At 52.2% G+C, this 19,337-nt stretch overlaps 1 protein-coding gene across 2 annotated transcripts in view; it reads left to right on the forward strand.

Moving 5' to 3' along the window:
- POLE (DNA polymerase epsilon, catalytic subunit) overlaps positions 1–19,337 on the forward strand; it is a 48,572-nt gene that overhangs the window by 18,391 nt on the left and 10,844 nt on the right. For both annotated transcript variants that reach the window (XM_074356533.1, XM_074356532.1), the window contains exons 21-41: positions 538–686; positions 1,704–1,796; positions 2,032–2,176; positions 4,409–4,566; positions 4,937–5,132; positions 6,290–6,504; positions 9,395–9,497; positions 9,936–10,016; positions 10,127–10,249; positions 11,969–12,181; positions 12,441–12,650; positions 12,857–13,000; positions 14,137–14,277; positions 14,493–14,646; positions 14,724–14,830; positions 15,052–15,228; positions 15,315–15,538; positions 15,683–15,903; positions 16,137–16,341; positions 17,418–17,591; positions 18,456–18,581. In XM_074356533.1, coding sequence (XP_074212634.1) covers positions 538–686; positions 1,704–1,796; positions 2,032–2,176; positions 4,409–4,566; positions 4,937–5,132; positions 6,290–6,504; positions 9,395–9,497; positions 9,936–10,016; positions 10,127–10,249; positions 11,969–12,181; positions 12,441–12,650; positions 12,857–13,000; positions 14,137–14,277; positions 14,493–14,646; positions 14,724–14,830; positions 15,052–15,228; positions 15,315–15,538; positions 15,683–15,903; positions 16,137–16,341; positions 17,418–17,591; positions 18,456–18,581 — 3,359 coding nt within the window. The remainder of the gene's footprint in view (positions 1–537; positions 687–1,703; positions 1,797–2,031; positions 2,177–4,408; positions 4,567–4,936; positions 5,133–6,289; positions 6,505–9,394; positions 9,498–9,935; positions 10,017–10,126; positions 10,250–11,968; positions 12,182–12,440; positions 12,651–12,856; positions 13,001–14,136; positions 14,278–14,492; positions 14,647–14,723; positions 14,831–15,051; positions 15,229–15,314; positions 15,539–15,682; positions 15,904–16,136; positions 16,342–17,417; positions 17,592–18,455; positions 18,582–19,337) is intronic.

Below are 19,337 nucleotides of genomic sequence, written 5' to 3' on the forward strand. Positions count from 1 at the left end.
CTCCTAGTCCTTAGTCTCATAAGAAACAAAAATGTAACGTGCATGTATATTCCTTTATGTTCAAAACTCCTTTCAGGACATCTGTCTCACATGGGACAGTTCTAATCTGAAGGTGACACTTGAGAACCACGTGTGCCGTTGTGGCCTGGCTCTTGGTTGGGGGGCATGCAGACCCTGTGAGGGACATGTTGATGCTGTACTCATGTTAAGTTTCTTGAGTACTAGTGGTGTTGTGGTTACGTAGGAGAACGTCCCTGTTCCTGGAAATTGTGTGCTGAAGTCTTTAGGGGCCTGTTCATGCTATCGGCAGCTTTCAGTTATTTGTGCCAGTAGAGAGAGAGAATGGAGTAAAGGAAATGTGGCAAAAAGTATCAATAGCGGCCTCTCTTGGAGAAGCGTATATAGTCTTCGTCGTACTTTTTTCCCCTAAGTTTCCTATATATTTAAAATTTTCGAAATACTAAAACCTTGGGCGTTGACTGTATGCAGAGCGTGAACGGGGAGACTCCAGGTGGTGACTGTGTATGTGGCTCTCAGGTGTGGAAAAAGAAGCTCTCCGCAGCCGTGGAGGCGGGGGACGCAGCTGAGGTAAAGCGCTGCAGAAACATGGAGGTCCTGTACGACTCCCTGCAGCTGGCGCACAAGTGCATCCTCAACTCCTTCTACGGCTACGTCATGCGCAAGGGGTAAGCTCCTGCCTGGGGAGGCCTGGGGGCCAGGGAACCAACGAGGGAGCTTGACCTCGAGGTGAGCAGGGCCCAGGGCTGCGAGCGGGAGGGGAGGGTTGGCTCCTGCAGGCTCACTTCCAGGAATAAGGGCGAGAGCAGGTGGGGCCTGGGTGTCAAGGGTCGGTATTGCTGGGTACGTTCTTCTGGGCACCCTGGGATGGAGGCAGCAGTTTGCTAGTTTCTGGCATATGACTAATGAAGGGCGTAAAGTCGTCCCAAAAGTGGAGGGAGCCAGAGCGAGGATCTCAAAACCAAGATGGAGACTGTTCCTGGGGTCAGGTGCCGAAGGAAAATGAGGCCAGGTGGGGCCTGCGTGACTTAACTGCCAGGTGGGTGGGGGCCTTGAGGAGGGTCAAACTGGGCAGCTCTGGAGGAGAAGGGTGGTGGTGGGGCCAGGACTGGTTCGAGGGAGGGTGGCTTTGTTTATTTGTTGTTGCTTTTTAATGGTAGAGAGGGAGGGGCTATGGGCAGGGCTGGAACCTGAGTGGAGTTCCCTGGGGCTGGAGGGACTGGCCTCAGGTCGCCTGACCCCTCTTGAGACCTGGGGTGGACAGTGAGCCATGTGGGCAGGTGGGCAGCTGTGGGTATCTGCCAGCTTGTGCTTTCCCTGAGAAGTCAGAAGATGAGTGTGGGGTTTGGGAGAACAGAGAAGGCATGAGATGGTGCGGGGGAGGGTGAGAGACACTCGGGGGACACGCGGCCATTTGGGCCAGTACTGAGAGTCCTGTTGAAGCTGAGGAGGTGAGCTGTTGCAGTGGCAGCAAGCTGCATCCTTCCAGAACTTTCCTGAGCTGAGCCCTGCACCTTGAAGTAGGAACAGAGGAGTGCCCTCGGCACAGAGCTCAAATCCAGCTCAGTTCTTCCCTGCTTTTGACATCCCCTTCTTGGCATCCTCCTCCCCCTCCCCCAACCCCAACTCCTCTGATGACCCTCTGGAGGAAGCCCCCCACGCCCGACTGTGACTGTCCTTCGCAGGGCCCGCTGGTACTCCATGGAGATGGCCGGCATCGTCTGCTTCACGGGGGCCAACATTATCACGCAGGCACGGGAGCTGATTGAGCAGATTGGGTGAGTGCTGCACTTTGGCTGGCTGCTGGGGGTGGCCTGGCTGGTGGGGGAGGCCGGACAGCTGAGCGTGGGAGGGAACAAATGGTGAAGGTGGAGTTTGAAGTTGGCAGGTGTTTCATTTCGTGGGTTCAGGGCCAGGAGGAGCCTCGTCCACTGTCAGGACTTGACACTGGGTTCTTGCTGTGTAGGTCACAGCCCAGCATCCATGTGGCCTCATTTCTCTGTTTCTCTGAAGGAGGCCCTTAGAGCTGGACACAGATGGAATATGGTGCGTCCTGCCCAACAGCTTCCCCGAAAACTTTGTCATCAAGACAGCCAGTGTGAAGAAGCCCAAGGTGACCGTCTCCTACCCTGGGGCTATGTTAAACATCATGGTTAAGGTGAGTCTGGGTCTCCAGCAGAGGGCAGCCTTCTGGGCTTGGGTTCCTAGTGCCACCGCACTAGGGGATTCGGGAAGGGGCGCTGCGTCGGCTCTCGCACTGGCACGATCCCCTTCCCGATTTCAGACCCCCTGCCTCTGCCATTCAGGTGACTGTTTCTGTAGCCTGAGCATCTGCGGAAGATGCTGTGCTTGACAGTTACCTGACTACCTTCTCCTTCCGCGTAGCACCCAGACCTACAGAAAAATGGCAAAAATAGAACTGAGAATTCCTAGATATCCTTCAGCCTGCTTCCCTTAATATTAAAATCTGTAAACCACAGTGTGGTTGTCAGAACTAAGATGTCGTTTTGGCACCACACTGTGACTAAACTTCAGCGTGACTTGGATTGCCTGGTTTTCCAGGACCCAGCGCTGCATTTAGTTGTCCTGTCTCCTTAGTCCCCTCCAGCCCGCAGCCCCTCAGTCTTTCCAGTCTGTTATGACCGGGACACCAATGCATGCTGGCCCTCATTCTGCTGGCTTCCCCTTGATTTGGATTTGTCTGTTGTTCTTGGATATTAGACTAGGCTTATTGGGGTTTTTTGAGAAACACCACAGGGGTGACGTGACTGGCGTTCTGTCAGGGCAGAGTACCGGGGCCTGCACTTCCGGTCACTGCCTGCTGGCTGCCCCACCATCATGTTACAGGAGCGAGTTAGTGAGTCCACATCCCAGGAGAGGAATTAAGCTTCCCTTCCCAGAGGGAGGAGTGTCAGAGCCTGGCCATGTATCACAGCCAGCACAGTAATCAGTAAGACTGTGGAGGAGATGCCCTGAGACTGCAAATGTGCCATTTCTCTCGAGCCTTCGCCTGCTAGTGTAGCACCGTGGGTGGTCCTCGTGCAGCAGTCATCACTGTGTTCTCCAGGGTGGTTCTGCCCCTGGAGAGGACCCCTTTCCTTGTTCCTTGTACATTTGGTAATTGAAAACCTGTAAGGAGGAGTTGTCACCCCACCACCCCACTTTTTCCCTTGCTTTATCAGTTGCCTGAGTCCGTGTGGGTTCCTGGGTGTTTGTTCTGCTGGGTCAGAACCCAGTTCCATCCTGATGTGTTTTGTTGCTCAGCTTTCTCCCCTTTGGCCAGTGGGGAGTCCTTCACATTTGCCCTACATTCTTGAGACGTGCCGAGTTCCTTGGTCTAGGTCTGAGTACTTTCTTACTTCCTGGTACTACGAGACACTGCAGCTTCATCTTGCCCTGGAATCAGGCATTTCTTCAAGGATCCCAGGTTCCTTTTATCTGAGAGCAGTGTTAGAGACCAGGGTGGGGTGATGGTGTGCTCTCTGCTGCTGGGGTGCCACCACTGCCACTGCTCCTGGTGGCTTGACTAGGTGATTTATGTATGAGCAGTAACCCCGTGCACACACATCTGTATTTATTCCTCTGTTTATCTGCATATGTTCATAGAAATAAGTAACGTGAGTCTGTATTGACATATCCAGCTCTAGTCTAGTCTTCTTACTCTTAACTTTTTTCTCCTGTCTCTGATTTTCCCATTTTATTTATTTGTTCAGCCCTAGTGTGTGTGTGAAGTAGCTTCAGAGCCGTATGTCTGAGCAGTGACTTCCCCAGCTGCAGTCTGTATTTTGTCTTCAGTCTTACACCACCCATCAGCACGAGGTTTGCCAAAGTGACTTAAGCCAGCCCTTTGGCGGGGTTCTGCCATACATCAGTAACGCAGTTGAGTTCGTTGGTCCTAGTCTGCAAGGCTCTCCTGGCATCACCTGAGATCCTGGTTGAATGTTTTTTAATTTGCTTCCAGTAAAATTCACTTTTTACAGGGTGCATGTCTGTGGGGTTTGACCCACACGTAGAGGCGTGTGACCACCACCATGGAGCAACACAAAGTTCCAGAACAGCACTCAAAGGTTCCTGGGTGCTGTCCCTTTGTCGTCAAGACTTCTCCCTACACCCAAACCTATCTCCAGTGTGTTCTTTGTGTGACAGTTTTGCCTTTTCCAGATGCCCTATGAGGGGAGACGTGCTGTGTAACCTCCTGGAGCTGGCAAGGGGCACCTGGGCTCGTCCATGTTGGACACGTGTCAGAACTCGATCCCTTTCTCTTGCCAGGTGGCATCCATTGTATAGAAGAGCCCCAGTGCTGATCTGTCCCCTCCTTGGAGGGCAGCTGGTCTTCCCAGGTCTGGATGATTGCGAGTAAGGCTGCCCTCTCTTCACTCTGGCTTTGCAGGAAGGCTTCACCAATGATCAGTACCAGGAGCTGGCTGAGCCCTCCTCACTCACCTATGTCACCCGCTCAGAGAACAGCATCTTTTTTGAGGTTGACGGACCCTACCTTGCCATGATCCTTCCAGCCTCCAAGGAAGAAGGCAAGAAGCTGAAGAAGAGGTAGGAATCCCACAGCCTTTGTGCTTGGGAAAGGAAATGGATAGATTAGGTTTAACGACTTCTCTAGGAAATGGACCAGGAGCCAGGATGGGGGCAGACCTCGGTTCTGGTGTTTTGTACTTTTTGATTCAATGTGGAAAGCTGTTATCGACACCAGATCTGTTCTCCACCTGTGGTATTCTGGTTCTACAGATTGTAGGCCTTTGAGTCATTTTTACTCTGGAGAAGCATAAACCTCAGGGTGGAAAGGTGTTTGCTGCTTGATGGGTGCTGGAGGGAGGGTAAGAAACAGGAGGAGGAAGGCAGAGGGTGATGAGAAGCAGCCGGCACCCCAGGCTCCCTTCCTTGCTGTGCTGGCTTGCGCTTCTAGGTACGCCGTGTTCAATGAGGATGGCTCCCTGGCTGAGCTCAAGGGCTTCGAAGTCAAACGCCGCGGGGAGCTGCAGCTGATTAAGATCTTCCAGTCCTCGGTGTTCGAGGCCTTCCTCAAGGGCAGCACCCTGGAAGAAGTGTACAGCTCTGTGGCCAAGGTGGCTGATTACTGGCTGGACGTGCTGTACAGCAAGGTGAGGCTTCCAGGACCCTGCAGTCAGGGACCTGGTGACAAGGTGACAGATGAACTCAAGGCTGACTCTGGCAAAATCCCATGACCTCCTTAGATCCAGGGCGTCGCAGAATCCCCCTCAGCTTCTATATCCGGTGACAGAATTCTGTGGAGGAAACAAATAGCATGATAATGAGTGAATTGTAAGAGAGAAATTTACCAGCGAGCTCATCAACTTCTTTGATTTTTTTTAACATCTTTTTAGGCCCCATAAATGCAAACATAATTTCTACAGTTTAAGTGACAGTGTTGGCTTATCTTCATACCTTTCACGGAATTTATCGTTGCTCTTGTGCTGCTCTGCAGTCTTTGTATTTCATCAGGTTTCTGTGGCTCAGTTTACAGAACTAGTCCACTACTGTCGGTTGTTTTCATTGTTACAAATAATGTTGCACAGACATCTTTGTACAGATGGCCTTTCCCTCCTGTCCTGTACTGTTTGCTAGGAGGAGGCCTTTTGGGTGGAAGGAATACTGGAGTATTCTGGACATTTTTCTGGCTTCGTTTGCTTCGTGGGCTTCTGTTTCTTGGCACGTTGTCTTGTTCTGTATAGAGCTGACCCACACATGAGAGTAAGCACCAAGGGGGAAAGTCACACGAAGTACCAGCAAGCCTTCCAGGGCCTCTCAGAATCCCCCTCAGCTTCTGTATCCAGTGACAGAATTCTGTGAAGGCACCAAATCGCATGATAATGAAAGGAATTATAAGCTGTTTGTCCTCAGACAAGTCCGTTAGACTCCTTGTTGCTGAAGAATGCTGCTGTCCAGATGGTCACTGTCTCTCTCTTCTCCCTCTTGGTTCTTCCTTTCCCCACCTTTCTCTTCCTTTTAGGGGAAAAAAATCACCATTTCTTCTGTCTTTTCTTATTTTCTGCAGTCTTCATGTTAATAGCTCAATAAATGTTTCTCGAAATTCTTCTGCACAGCTTAATAAAATGAATGTTAAGGTTCTGTGTGTGGTTTAAACCTAGGGCTGGCATGAGACAGCCCTATGACACTATTGCCTTCAGCTCACGAGGCTGGAGAAACACAGGTCTCGGCTGGAGGAAAGGCTCAGGTGAGCTTAGGGTCGTACTCCTTTCCTTCTGCGTGATATCTTGCCCATTGCCTGTTACTCCAGGCAGCTAACATGCCTGATTCGGAGCTGTTTGAGCTGATCTCTGAGAACCGCTCCATGTCTCGGAAGCTGGAAGATTACGGGGAGCAGAAGTCCACGTCCATCAGCACAGCCAAGCGCCTGGCCGAGTTCCTGGGAGACCAGATGGTGAAGGATGCTGGGCTGAGCTGCCGCTACATCATCTCCCGGAAGCCTGAGGGGTCTCCAGTCACAGAGAGGTGAGCATTTTCCATATTAAGAAAGGAGTTCCTTGAGGGACTTAGATGCCTACATTGAAAACCTGCATCTGTTGTGGAAGCTCTGAGCCTTCATAGAGAAAAGAGCTTCCTTAGAAAGAGCAGGGTGGTCACGTAGTGGAAGGAGGGGCCTGGCCGTGGACTCCCCACAGGTCAGATGATGCAGATCAGATGAAGGAGGGCTTGCTGGGCCCTGGTGAGCCCCCTGAGGATGTGGTGAACCCATCCACCTGGAGCCCAGAGAACCTAGGCTCCTGAGGGGCCGGGCTGAGAGTGCCCTCTTGTTGGGTGTGGGAGGGTGGGGGATGTCTTGGAGGGTCTGCTACGATGGGCCCCGTCACAAGGTCCAGTCCAAGTTTGGGGCAGGGCTCCAGATCACTCACCCCTTCGAGGAGACCAACGCCGTCCTGGCTGGAGAGGGCGCACTGGCGTGCCTCACAGAATGTCCAGCATCTGAGGCGCTGTTGTGCTGCCAGTGCTGTGTCCCCAGCCTGCTTTATGACAGAAAGAAATGTCCCCCAGCTTCTGGAACATGCCAAGGACAACAGCAAAGGGTTCTGTCAGATATTAGCTTCCAGTTCTGACTGTGGAAACTTTAGGGTCACAGGGCAGTTGTGTCACCCAGGCTTGGTGGGCCATTCAGGTGGTGCAGGAGCACCATGGAGGAACTAGGAGAGTACAGCGGATCGCTTTTCTTGTTGAGGGTACCTAGAGTGAAAAACAGACCTCATCCCTGCCCTTTGTTGTGTGACTGGCACATCTTCCTGCCAAGAACTCAAGCACTGAAAATGGCCTGTGGGCAGACGCAGGGAAGCGCGAAGCTCCATCAAAGGAAACTGTTTCAAAACGGCCTTCAGGGTGCCTCCGTGATCCCCTGTAATGCGGCCTTGTTGCTTCTCGCGTGATGAGGGGCCTTTCTCTCCTTGCCCAGAGTCTGGGCGGCCCTTTGACTGGCTGTGACCAGTAGAATATGATGGAAGTGACCTGTAACTGCTGAACTCTGGTCCCAAGAGGCCTGGCGGGTCTGCTGTTGGTGCTGCCCGGTGTGACTGAGACGTCAAGTGCAGGAGGCCCAGCCGGCAGCACCAATGCTGCGCTGGCAAGGGAGGCCACTGCAGCTGCACCAGTGACCCCAGGAGAGACTGCCCGAATTGCAGGCTCATAAGCAAAAAGTGGTTATCATTTCAATCCATTGAATTTTGTGGTGGTTCATTCAGCAGTAGATAACTGGTAAAGCTTTGGTGATCAGAGTTCCCACCTATGCTAGCAAGGCCTGTAGAAAGAGGAAAATGAAGCACATGAAATGTTTTCTTAAAAAGAAATCCCCAGAGTCATAACAAAAAGAGAAGGAATTTGATACAAGGCTAAAATAGATGACATGCAGAAAAAAATGAAGAATTCCCGGATGTCAAAAAGAAAATGGCAACCAGCCAGAAGAAGAAGTGGGCAACAGATACAAACAGGCATTTCACAAGTGAAGAAACTGATGGTCAGTACAGTGATCAGAAAATGCAGATCTTAAAGTGCCTCTTGGTTGGAAATAAAGAGTCTGCTGGTATCAGTTTTTGGTGACCATGTAGACTGGCTTTCACACAGTGTATATGGCAGTGTGGGCGACAGTCCCTGTGGAGAGAAACCAGCAGCGCGTGGTGAAGTAGAGACCCTTGACCCACCCCACAGTCACGCCCTTGGGGAATACACTGCGTAACTGCCCATGTGTGTTTACATTGTGTTTAAAAGCAAAATCTGGTGGGGGGGGGTGTATAGCTCAAGTGGCAGAGCATATGCTTAGCATGCATGAGGTCCTGGGTTTAATCCCCAGTACCTCCATTAAAAATAAATAAATAAATAAACCTAATTACCTCCCCCCTCCAAAAAAAAAAAATGAAAGAAAATAGGGCAGGGCTCAGCAAATGTTAAAAAATAAAAATAAAATTTAAAAAATATTAAAGAGTGCTCTGCAAATGGAAAAAAATTTAAAAATTTAAAGATGTAAGCAAAATCTGGAAACACCATAAATGTCCATCAACTAGAAAAAGGATAAATGTATATAGAGTAACGTACTGTTAAGGAGTTGGGATGGCTGAGTCACAGCTATGTGCTGCAACACGCATAGAGTGCGAAACAGCTAAGCAAGAAAACAGCACAGGGTGACAGACAGTGCGCGGCCAGCTGTGTGGTTCACACCTGGGGAGCTGTACTCCCCTATGGATGCACAGCAGGCGTGCTACAGAGGCCTACACCCGTGGGAAGGCACCAAGGTGAAGACTGCGTGTGCCTCCAGAGGAGGAGGGGCAGGGGGCTGTTCCCTCTTTATTTTTTCATCCCTGAAGTAGAAATGGCAGGGCCAGCTTGAAAGGACCAGGCGAAGGGTGCACAGGTGTCTTGTGTTCTTTCTGAGCTGCTTCACAGTATTTCACAATAACAGGTGTTTCCTCCAGGGAAAACAAGAGGGGTGGTGACAGTTGCCCTGTTGCTTTGCTAGTGATGCAAAAACTGGCTTCATTTCCAGGAGAGCAGATGGACTTGACATTTTACCCAATGAATAACTTTTTCTGATGTTTGATTATATGCATGCACATGAATGTATAACTTATGTGAGGACACCTGTTAACAGCGACAACACAGACCAGATGGCCCGTGGTGGAGAGACGGTGCCGTAAACCGCGGTATGTCAACGTGATGAAGTGCTACTTAGTTATTAAGTGTGGCAAACAGCCGATACAGGCATGGTTTATACAAAACGACCACATGAAAGAAAGTAGATCATAAATACTTACTTCCAGGTGAAATGTGTGTTCTGTTGGGAAGCGCCATGTTCGGGTTCAGGGAGATTTGCACATATGTGAGTCTTGTGTCTCTTCTCACCCAGGGCCATTCCACTCGCCATTTTCCAGGCCGAGCCCACAGTGAGGAAGCACTTTCTCCGGAAATGGCTGAAGAGTTCTTCCCTTCAAGACTTTGATATTCGTACAGTGAGTGCTGATTTTTTTCTACTCGGAAGTTTAGGAGGAAAACTAGACAGCAGGGTATTCCTGACTCAGGTCACCTTTTTTGTCTGGAGCCTTCACTCTTCTGATTTCCTCCTTTCCATTATGTAATGAATGAGGAAACTGACATTCGAGGGCAAAACTGGCGAAACTAGATGCCAGGGGGGCCCTTTTAACTCTTCTCAGGTGGACTAAGGTTTGGGGTCTGGTGCTGGCTCAGCCACCTACTTGCTGTGATCCTGGGAGAGTCATTTACCCTGTCCACCTCGTCTCCTCCTCTGTGAATGGGCACCTTTCAGTGTAGAATTTCTGGGAGGGCTGAATCAGACGCATGAAGCCTTCATTCCGCACAGCGTTTGGTGCAGAGTGAAACCTGCTGCTGCTGCTTTTCTCTCATGCCCTGCCCCGTTATTGCTGCCCCAGATTCTGGATTGGGACTACTACATTGAGCGGCTGGGAAGTGCCATACAGAAGATCATCACAATCCCCGCAGCCCTGCAACAGGTGAGGCTGGGAGCCTGTGGAAACGGGGCCCAGTGTGGCTGAAAAGTCACAGAAACTGGGCCTGGCCCAGACTAGCAGTCAGACAAGTGATGGGTGTCCCCTTCCCACAGGTGAAGAACCCAGTACCGCGCGTCAAACACCCCGACTGGCTGCACAAAAAACTGCTGGAGAAGAATGATGTCTGCAAGCAGAAGAAGATCAGTGAGCTTTTCGTCCTTGAGGGCAAGAGACAGGTAGTGGGGACCGGCGCTGACGACAGGGGCTGTGACAGGCGGGGATCACAGGGCACACGGCACCAGAGTCCTCGTACCGCCGGCCATGGTTTGGAGCATCTAGAATGTTTTTTTCTTTTAAAAAATACACACCTTGATGCTTTATCCTTTAATTCCTCCCAGTGTTCTTCTGTGACAGGAAACACTGAATTGTCAGTTTAGGGTGAAGAACTGTTATCTGTAAGTAGAGGTTGTGCTAATTCGACTCATAACTTGGAATGCATTACTGTAACTTGAGACTTCAGTTTTCTAAACTGTAAAAAATCTGTCAGAAGCACTGAAAAATACTGAAGACGGTCTAATAACAAACATAGCTAAAATCCAAAGCTCAAGAAGAAAATTCTCAGGTGCTAAAAATGAAAAGTAAGCTTTAAACCAGAGCAGTATACAGACTCACCTGCTAAAAACCAGAGCCTCAGATTGGTTTTTAAAATCTAACTTTATCTTATTTATAATAGCTATGCCAAAAAGAAAAGGGCTCAAAAAGATTAAAAGGATGAAAAAACATATATATCAGGTAAATGTTAACCAAAACAAAGCTGATGTAGCTATTAATGCCAGACAAAATAACCTTTAAGCCAAAGTCTTAGAAATACTTCTCATCTGAGGGTTTCGCCAACAACGGGAAGGAAGTGCCTCCAGGCTCACTCTGGTGGCGGGATTCGTGTGTGGAGGCTGCCCTTGTGTCCTTGCTCCGTGGACCTCTTCTCCGTAGGATGGCTCAGCATGGCAGCTACTCCGGTGCTGGATACCAGTGAAAGAGAGAACCAGTCATGCAGAGGGCACGGCGTTTTATTATCTAACCTCAGAAGTGGCATCCTCTCCCTTTTGCTGTAATCTGTTCGTTAGAGGCAGGTCAGGGGTCCAGCCCACACTCAGGAGGGAGTCATACAGGGGTTTGAACACCTGGAGGCAGGGTCACTGGGGCCATTTTGGAAGGCTGCCTACCACAGTGTCGGTCCCACTGTCCATTGGGTAAATGTAAAATGGAATACTTGGATACATGTCATACCAAAAAGATGAGTGTGGTGGCACCAGGTACTAACACAGGGGGCAAATAGGAGCTCGTCTGTATTTCTGGTGGGAGTTTGAGCACAAGGGCTTCAGGCGGTGTGCGGAAGGATGGTCGTTGACTCCGTTTCTGGATTGGAGAGTGGACTTTAGGGAGTCTTGGATAGGTGAGCTGATCTGCTTGTGTGATGGGTTGTACTGCCCTTGGAATGAATGGACAGTGTCCGTGCATATCCACAGGGAACAACCTCAAAACCGTGTGCACTGAGAAACAAAAAGCAAGTTGCAGTAGGATGTGCACCATGTGCCTATTTATATAAAGCTGCAGCTTAAAGTAGTGGTGTATGTTGCTTACAAAGGTGGATTAAAGGTATGAATTGTATGGGGAGTGATCGGTACTGTGCTTGGGGGCTGGGAAGGAGAAAGAAGGGGGCCTTTACCTATTTGCATTTCTTATGAAAAGTACAGAGTTCTGGAGCAAACAGAAAAATGTAAACATTCACTTCATAATAGTGGTACCTGAGTGACTTGTTTGTCTGACTTTTTCACTATTTAAAGTTTAAAAGTAGATTAGTCTATAAATGCACACGAGTATTGTATTTTTTTCAGACGATGTGCTTATAATGGTTTTCTAGAAGAAAATTTTTCATCTGCTTTGGATCTTTGCAGGTGGGAGTGGCACAAGCCTCAGGAGGTGCCCAGAGCCTTGCTGCTCCTGACATGGAGGACTTTGGCCTCGTGAAGCCGCTACCCTCAGCAGTCCCTGTTGCTACTAAGAGGAAGCGCATCCTCTGGGAGAGCCAGGAGGAGTCTCAGGACATGGAGCTGATGATGCCTTGGCAGGAGATCTTGGGGCAGCCTCCGGCGCTCGGGAGCACCCACGTAAGAAGCCTCAGGGAGCCCAGCGTGGCTGGTGGGAGGAGGAGCAGGGCACTGGTCAGGCCCAAGCTGTGATAAGCTACCTCCCTGTGGTCGGCTGAGTAGTGAGGGGCCCTGAAGTCGGTCTTGACTTGTGAGATGTGCCTAGTCCTTACAGAGTGCTTGGGGGCTGCGAGGTTTAGTTGCTGTGGAAGGAAGTTTCTGTTTTACTGTGTGCACGGTGTGTGTTTCTGCTCTTGACATGGTCCACCACCCATCCCAGGAAGAGTGGCTGGTGTGGCTCCGGTTCCACAAGAAGAAGTGGCAGCTGCAGGCTCGACAGCGCCTGGCTCACAAGAAGAGGCGGAGGCTGGAGGCGGCAGAGGGTGCACTGAGGCCTGGGGCCGTCCGTGAGGGGCCCTCCGCAGGGCTGGGGGGCTTTTTTCGAAGAACTGCTCGCAGCATTCTTGACCTTCCGTGGCAGATTGTGCAGGTGTGGACCGGGATCAGTGGGAGGGCAGGAGTACAGCCCATGAGAAGAGGTGTCTGAGAACCTGGTCTGGAAGGGAGCAGAAAGGGCGGGGCCTTACCTTCATGTCACTGTGGTGGTGCTGGTGCTGGAGGCCACCTGGGAGGTGGCCTGTTCACAGGTATCGAGGTGAAACACACACTGCCGAATGATCTGCATTTCCCTTTCAGATCAGCGAGACCAGCCAGCCTGGCTTGTTCAGGCTGTGGGCTGTCATCAGCAGTGATCTGTATTGCATCAAGCTGAACATCCCCCGGGTGTTCTACGTGAACCAGCGTGTGGCCAAAACGGAGGCGGGCCCTTCCTATCGAAAGGTGCGGGGCGAAGGGGCAGCTGCTGTCTCCGCCTCAGAGGTGGTCTCCCCAGTGGCAGAGGCCACATAAAGAACGGGGTTTGCAGATGCAAAGGCCTGGTGAGCTTCGTGACCTTGAATGTGTTGTTCTGGAGACTCTGTCCCACGAGAACCTTCTTGGGATGCTGTAAAAATTAACTGAAGTGATGCTGTGAAGTGCTGAGTGACAGGGGCAGTTGGTGTCATTGTCCTTGCTGTGCTGTCCTCTTGCTTCTGAGGTCCGTGAATCAGGGAAGGGACTTAGCAGTCTCTCCCTTCTCCCGGCCCTCAGGAAGCACTGGTGCACCATCTGCCTCCAGATCAGCCTGTTGTGGACGCTTCACGCACATGGACTCCCACAGCGGGTGGTCCTCCTTTCTGCGGGGGTGTCCTCAGAGGCTCTCGCCTGGTGTCTCCATCCCAGTTAGCTCTGCCCAGAGCTCGTTTACTGAGCAAGTGGGCCCATTTCCTGGTTGGGTGTCGGAGATCACTCAGCAAGCTGATGTCTGGTGGAGGAGATGAGACTTGGGTGTCTGTAACTAACAACTAGACTGAGGAGGCTTTCTGGAGAAGGTGAACCTTGATTCTGACCGGCAGATTCAGCAGAATGTGGTTCTAGAAAGAGGATGGGAGGATCTAGGGCGCCAGAGAACAAGTGATCTGGAATGCCTCCAGCTTTCTGGGATGTGATGTGATGTAACTTTGTGGGGAAACCTCTTTCCTTTGGGCACCCTCTCCTGCTCCCTCGTCAGGACTCCCCACGCTCTCTGGCTCCCCTAGGGGCTCCTTTCCCAGGCTTCTGTCCAGGGTTTTTCCTTCCTGCACCCTTAGGTTAAACCCAGGAGAGAACAGAGGAAAATAAACCAGGGGCAATAGTCCTTCACAGTCTGAGAGCTTATCTGCTTTTTAGAAGCCTCAGGTGGCTTCTCAAACTCTGCTCATTGGGAGAGATGTGCTGGGGGGTTTACTCCATGGTTGTGGGCACCAGAAGTCCTAGCGCTGTTTGGACAATGCCTGTGTGTGTGTAAGGGTGTGTGCTCGTGTGCACACCTGTGCACTATGATAGACGTCAGCACTTAGCACAGTTGTGGGGTGAGGTCGTTGCCGTTCTGTCACCAGGTGAATCGAGTTCTTCCTCGCTCCAACACGGTCTACAATCTCTATGAGTACTCGGTGCCAGAGGACATGTACCAAGAACACATCAATGAGATCAATACTGAGCTGGCAGCACCAGACATCGAGGGCGTATATGAGACTCAGGTAACTGTCTTCCCTCCTGAACTGTGTGAGGATCCAGCAGGACGGAGTAGAGGGGAAAACCCACAGGGAACAGACAGGCTAGCAGCAGCAGCTGTGGGCTTCACCCCATGGACACTGACTTCCAGCAGCATGCCTTCCAGGGATGGCCTGGGGCCTGCGCCCTGAGCAGTGCACCCTCCCCAGTCAGCTCTCACGCCCCATCTGCCCCTTCCCAGGTTCCGTTATTGTTCCGGGCCCTGGTGCAGCTGGGCTGTGTGTGTGTGGTCAACAAGCAGCTGGTGAGGCACCTTTCAGGCTGGGAAGCGGAAACCTTCTCTCTTGAGCACCTGGAGATGCGCTCTCTGGCCCAGTTCAGCTACCTGGAGCCAGGTATGGCGCCTGCTAGCTGCTCTTGCTTGGCCCCACTTCCTGCGCATCTCAGGGTGACAGGCCATGTCCTCCTGCAGGGAGCATCCGCCACATCTACCTGTATCATCACGCACAGGGCCACAAAGCTCTCTTCGGCGTCTTCGTGCCCTCACAGCGCAAGGCATCTGTGTTTGTGTTGGACACTGTGAGTTCCTGGGCCAGGGCTGTGGGAGGAGCACTTCACTGGGCGGGAACATCCCGCAACCCTCTTCCCTCCTTCCCCGGCTACCACCTTGTTTCCAGAAGCCTTTGCCCATGAGTCAGAAGTGGATCTGCAGAGGTAGGGCCTGCCACCTGTATCCGGTCTCGGGGCTGCCCACCTCTTTCCCCAGGGGAGAGGGGCTGACCCAGCCCTTGTTTGTCTAGGTGCGAAGCAACCAAATGCCCAATCTCAGCACGTTGTACTCAGCGGAGCACAGCCTCCTGCTGGAGAAAGTGGGCCCTGAGCTCCTGCCCCCACCCAAACACACTTTTGAAGTTCGGGCTGAAACCGACCTGAAGGTCATCTGCAGAGCCATCCAGCGCTTCCTGCTGGCCTACAAAGTGAGTGCCTCTGGGGTCCCATCGCCATGTGAGCCCCCACCTTCCCTGGGCCGGGTTCCCCCAGCTGCTTTCCTCCCCACGCCCAGGAGGAGCGCCGAGGGCCGACACTCATCGCCGTTCAGTCCAACTGGGAGCTGAAGAGACTGGCTGGTGAGGTTCCCGTCCTGGAGGAGTTCCCGCTAGTGCCTGTGCGTGTGGCTGATAAGATCAGCTACGGGGTCCTGGACTGGCAGCGCCACGGAGCCCGGCGCATGATCCAGCACTACCTCAACCTGGACACTTGCCTGTCACAGGCCTTTGAGATGAGCAGGTGAGCCGAATGGAGAGTGTTTCTGGCTGTCTTGGTTGTTGCTGACCTCTCTGGCCTCTGGCAACAAGTCAGCCTTCCCCAGGTGTTGTCCCTGTCCTGGGGCTGGCCCCTCGTCCTCCTGAGGCCCACCCCTCGCCCCTGCAGGTACTTCCATGTCCCCGTTGGGAACCTGCCTGAGGACATCTCTACCTTTGGCTCCGACCTCTTCTTTGCCCGCCACCTCCAGCGCCACAACCACCTGCTCTGGCTGTCTCCTACCCTGCGCCCTGACTTGGGCGGGAAGGAGGCTGATGACAACCGGCTCGTCATGGAGTTTGACGACCAGGCCGCAATGGAGATCAACAGTTCAGGCTGTTACTCCACAGGTGGGTGGGTGAGGCGAACGGGGACCTTGGCGGCCGGTGTTTCTGCCATTTGTTGCCATTCTGTGGGGGCAGGAGCTCCCAGGGAGCAGTTGGCACCCAGGCTCTGCAGGCAGCCTGAGTTAGGGGCTCACCAGCCACCCCAAACAGCCGTGGTTTCTCTGAGATAGTGCTCGCATGGGTGGGGCTCGGCACCCAGGAAGGGTCAATGCACAAGCAGTGGTGTCTGTGTGCAGTGTGCATGGAGCTGGACATCCAGAACCTGGCCGTCAACACCATCCTGCAGTCGCACCACGTCAATGACATGGAGGGGGCCGACAGTGTGGGTGTCAGCTTCGATGTGATCCAGCAGGCCTCCCTGGAGGACATGATCACCGGCAACCAGGCTGCCAGCGCCCCCGCCAGCTACGACGAGACGGCCCTCTGCTCGAGCACCTTCAGGTGCGCGGGCCTGTGTCCCTGGGAACAGCACCCGACCCTGTCCTCTTGTGTGGTCTCCTCTCCAAGGGCAGGACAGCAGCTGGGGCTCTGGAAGGAGCAGTAGGAGTTCTTTTACTTTCTGTCCTTGTTTTGGAAGCGAAGAGCTAAGACTGTCACTGGGGCTTCCCTCTGCCTGGTCAGAAACCACACGGGTCCGGCTCCTTGCTCTGCTCATGGGTCTTGGCCACCCTCCAGGTGTGGGTGACAATTCCAGGTGCTGCATCTTGGCCCCTTCCTGTGGCCAGAGGCATGCCTGTGGGAAGTCACCAACTAACCTGGGGTGTGGGTGTTCATCGGGTGTCTCCTGTGGGACACACAGCAGGATGTGGATGTGGGTTAAGCCACACAGGAAGCAGTGTGAGCTCCAGGGTTTGGGTGTCAGGAGAGAACTGCAGTGCTGACTGGCCAGGGGCACATGCCCTTCCCAGCCCCACAGGTGATGTGACTTGTCCGTGCTTGTGGCCCTGCTGCAGTTGTGGGGAAGTGTTGACATTCAAGAGCAAGTCTTGTGATTCCAGAGCTTTCTTCTTCCACCACTCCTGCTGCCTTCTCACAGGCTGGGGGACTGGTGGAGAGAAAGGCTCAGGCCAAAATGTGCATGACGTGCTCAGGGTCGAGGGCTGTCTGGGCAGAGAGGCGGACAGCTGAGCCCTCGAAGGTGATGGAGTCAGACGGCGGGTGGCCGAGTGGCAGAGGGCCTTGTGATGCGCTTGCAGTCACGTGGGCAATTAACGCGGGCAGTCACAGTTAGGGCCTATGACTGGCACCAGGGAGGGGGCCGCTCCTCGCAGCAGGGTGAGGCACCTGTCACAAACCTGCTGCTTCTCGAAGGGCACCCCCATTTTCTCAGCTTCATCCTGACACCAGCTATGGGGAGACTCAGAAGGCTGGGTTGAGGGCAGTGGTGTTGGGGGTGCGGATGAGTTTCAGAGGCCAAGGAGTGGAATTTGGACGGTGAGGAGGGAGGTGGCAGAGACATGGCAGATCAGAGAAAGGCCGGTGTCAGCAGCGGGGGGCCCTGTGAACCCGTCTTCCAGGATCCTGAAGAGCATGGTGGTGGGCTGGGTAAAGGAGATCACGCAGTACCGCAACGTCTACGCCGACAACCAGGTGATGCACTTCTACCGCTGGCTCCGGTCCCCGTCCTCGCTGCTCCACGACCCTGCGCTGCACCGCACGCTGCACAGCATGATGAAGAAGCTCTTCCTGCAGTGAGTGCCTCCTCCAGCCTCAGCCCCCAAAACCCAAGAGGTGACTGGTCCAGAGCAGTCAGGCGGGCCCAGGGAGGGCTCTGCTGCCGTTGCAGCTTCCGGACGCGCCGTGCGATGCGGTCCTGCCGCTTTTCTGCACAAGTCACCCTGCACCGCACTTGCTGCTCAGCACCTCGCTCGTTAGCAGCAGGCGCTGGAGAGCTGCATGTGGGCGGGTGCGCCCACTGATGGGAGGTGAAGCTGCTTCCACAGCTTGTGCTGCTACACATAGCCAGCCAGGGTGTGGCTTGTGCGTGAGGTCATGCAGATACATCTGTAGGATGAAGTCCAGGAAGTAACACTGATGCGGGTGTGACACCAGGTGACTGCAGGTGGATAAATGCTAATTTGGTCGACACTGTTGAAGAGCTCCCGTAAAGGTTGTGCAGCTGGTTGGACTGCCAGCGATGACGGGGAGTGCATCTCCACCCCGAGTGCCACCAGCATGGCGGGTATCATTGCCAACCTGATGGGACAGAATGTGATTTTGATATACTCTTAATTTGTCATCCTTATTATGAATGAAATTTTCTTTTCATATCCTTGCCCATTTTTCTGTAGATTAGTTGTTTTTCTTCATTGATTCGTATGAGTTCCTTGAAGAAAGTAATTAGCCATTTTTCTACGATGTGAGGTGTGTTTTTTCTGTCTCTGATCGTCTTTGTTTTTGTTTGTGGTGGGGTTTTGCCACACGGAGCTCTTTGCTTTTTGTTGCTTCTGGTTCCAAGTATACATTCTGCTCCAGGACGGTCAGCTTTTTTCCTCATGGTGTCTTCCAGTGTTGTCTGTGGTGTCTTTGACGTTGATTCTGAGCTTGGTCCACAGGCTCATTGCTGAGTTCAAGCGCCTGGGGTCGTCGGTGGTCTATGCCAACTTCAACCGCATCATCCTCTGCACCAAGAAGCGGTGGGTGGAAGACGCCCTTGCCTACGTGGAGTATATCACCAACAGGTGCCGGCATCCTGGGGCTCTTCATTCTCCTGTGTTCTTGCCTTCTGCTGACAGGCTTCCTTAACCTGTGAGCAGCGTGGGTCTGTCGGTAACAAATTCTTTCTGCTTTTGAATATCTGAAAAATCCTTTGTTTCACCTTTTTTTTTTTTTTTTTTTTTTTGGGTGCAGGGGAGGTAATCCGGTTTCTATTTATTCGTCTTCAGTGGAAGCACCCAGGACCTTGTGCATGTCAGGCACACACTCTGCCCCTGAGCTGTGCCCTCCCTCCCTGGTCCACCTTCATTTCTGAAAGATTTTTTTGCTGGGTATAGTATTGTAGATGGACCTTTTTTAAAAGATTTTTCCTCTTTGTGTTTTTTGGTTTTTTTTTTTTGGATAATTTCTGTTGCTATGTCTTTAGTTACTGACCTTCTGCAGTGTTCAATCTGCTGTTAATCCCATCCAGTACAGTTTTCATTTTACACAGAATTTTCACCTCTAGAAGCTTGGTTTGGGTCTTCTTATTTATACATTTCTAGAGTCTACTTGTAAACACGTTAAATTTTTCCTCTTTTTTTTTTTTAACACATGGACTACAAGTATAATAACTTTTATTTTTGTTTTGTTTGGGGGGATAATTTGGTTTGTTTGTTTGCTTATTTACATATGTATGTATGTATATATTTATTTTTTAGAGGAGGCACTGGGGATTGAACCCAGGACCTCGTGCATGCTAAACATGGGCTTTACTGCTGAGCTTTACCTCCCCCTACAAT

This window comes from Camelus bactrianus, chromosome 32, assembly GCF_048773025.1.
Source record: "Camelus bactrianus isolate YW-2024 breed Bactrian camel chromosome 32, ASM4877302v1, whole genome shotgun sequence".
Lineage (NCBI taxonomy): Eukaryota > Metazoa > Chordata > Mammalia > Artiodactyla > Camelidae > Camelus > Camelus bactrianus.